Raw genomic sequence first — 1,576 nt, forward strand, 5'->3', positions numbered from 1 at the left:
TCCTTTTTTGTTTTCTTTAGGTCACGAGCAGTTGTCCAAGCATTTCACTACATATCGTACTGTGTATGACTGTGTACGTGACAAATAAAATTTGAATTTGCTCAGTCATCCAGATAAGTAAATCCCAAAGAAGATTCTGTTCTTCTGGACGTAGCGCTCTCAGTGCGAGAAACGTTTCTTCACTCATCCAAGTGACTGCAACTGTACTTTTTATAAGATTGGGGAAACCCGCAGTGAGCTGAGACTGAAGAAGTCACCTGGATGAGTGACAAAACGTTTCTCGCACTGAAAACGCTACGTCCAGATGAATAGAATAAACTTTTGTGCATTGAGGCTGTGGGTACTGGTAGTGTAGTGATATAGGGAGGATTTTCTTGACACACCTTTGGGTCCATTATCAACAACTGAGCATTGTTTAAACATGACAACCACATGAAAGAAGTCCCAATGTACCCATCAGAAAACGGGTACATTGTGTCCTCCAAATCTGAGGTCATAGTCCTCAGCCGGAAAAGGGTGCAGCGCCCACTCCAGGTTAGGGACGAGTTTCTGCCCCAAGTGGAGGAGTTTAAATATCTCAGGGTCTTGTTCTCGAATGATGAAGAAGAGAGCGGGAGTTCGACAGACGGATTGGTGCTGCAGCTGCAGTGATGCTGATGCTGTACTGGTCCATCATGGTGAAGAAAGAGCTGAGTGTAAAAGCGAAGCTCTCAATTTACTGGTCGATCTACGTCACTAACAGGAGATTCACATCATGTATGTGCAGCTGACAAATCTGAAGCAAGTCTGTGATTATGTTATGTCATCATGAAACAAAAACTGAAGTGGAACTGGAAGCAGAGCTTTCAAATGGACAACACACACAAGCAAATTCAAGAATAGCTAAAAATGAAGTAATGGATGTTTATGCTCCACCAAAGTAAAAAAAACTGAATTCCCCAGAAACGCTGTACAAACATTTGAATCTGGCTGCATGCAAAAATCTGAAGGGGATTTTTTATGAGTGTGGTTAAAATAGCACCATGTAGAAAGCAGAAGTTGTCTTTTTTCCTCCCACGACACGATATTCCTCACTATTGTAGTTACATCGTATCCTACTACGTTCTAAACGGAAATACAAAATCCAGTTTTTCAGTGAATGTAAAACCTAAAGAAACAAGCAAGAATCAGGAAAAAAACTGAGCTGCCGTTTCTTCATTTTTCAGCAAACACAAAATTATTTTAACTTCTAAAATCAATCCCGCTTTTGATACCCAAAAAGACATTTTCCATCCTTATTTGAGGAAAGGAATAAGTGTTTCTATCTTGGCCAGGTCTCCCTTGAAAAAGAGGTTTTTAATCTCAATGAGATCTTCCTGGTTAAATAAAGGTTAAAAAAAATAAATTAAATTCTTTTTAGTAACTGAAGTCACTTTATTAAGTTATTATTTTTCCAGGCTTCTTTGTGGATAATGCAGTGTGTGTGTGTGTGTGTGTGTGTGTGTGTGTACCTGCATTGCATAAGTCGTTTTCAGAACAGGCCTTCAGTCTTGACACCAGCTCGGGGATTCGTTTCCGATACTTTTCCACGATGGTC

General features: G+C 40.1%; 1 protein-coding gene across 1 annotated transcript in view; it reads right to left on the reverse strand.

Moving 5' to 3' along the window:
* Positions 1-1,576, reverse strand: part of fbxo18 (F-box DNA helicase 1) — a 20,129-nt gene that overhangs the window by 6,991 nt on the left and 11,562 nt on the right. Inside the window, exon 17 of the mRNA XM_013913401.1 lies at positions 1,491-1,574. Coding sequence (XP_013768855.1) covers positions 1,491-1,574 — 84 coding nt within the window. The remainder of the gene's footprint in view (positions 1-1,490; positions 1,575-1,576) is intronic.

Source organism: Pundamilia nyererei, unplaced genomic scaffold (assembly GCF_000239375.1).
Source record: "Pundamilia nyererei isolate P.nyererei 1_Seehausen unplaced genomic scaffold, PunNye1.0 scaffold00130, whole genome shotgun sequence".
Classification (NCBI taxonomy): Eukaryota; Metazoa; Chordata; class Actinopteri; order Cichliformes; family Cichlidae; genus Pundamilia; species Pundamilia nyererei.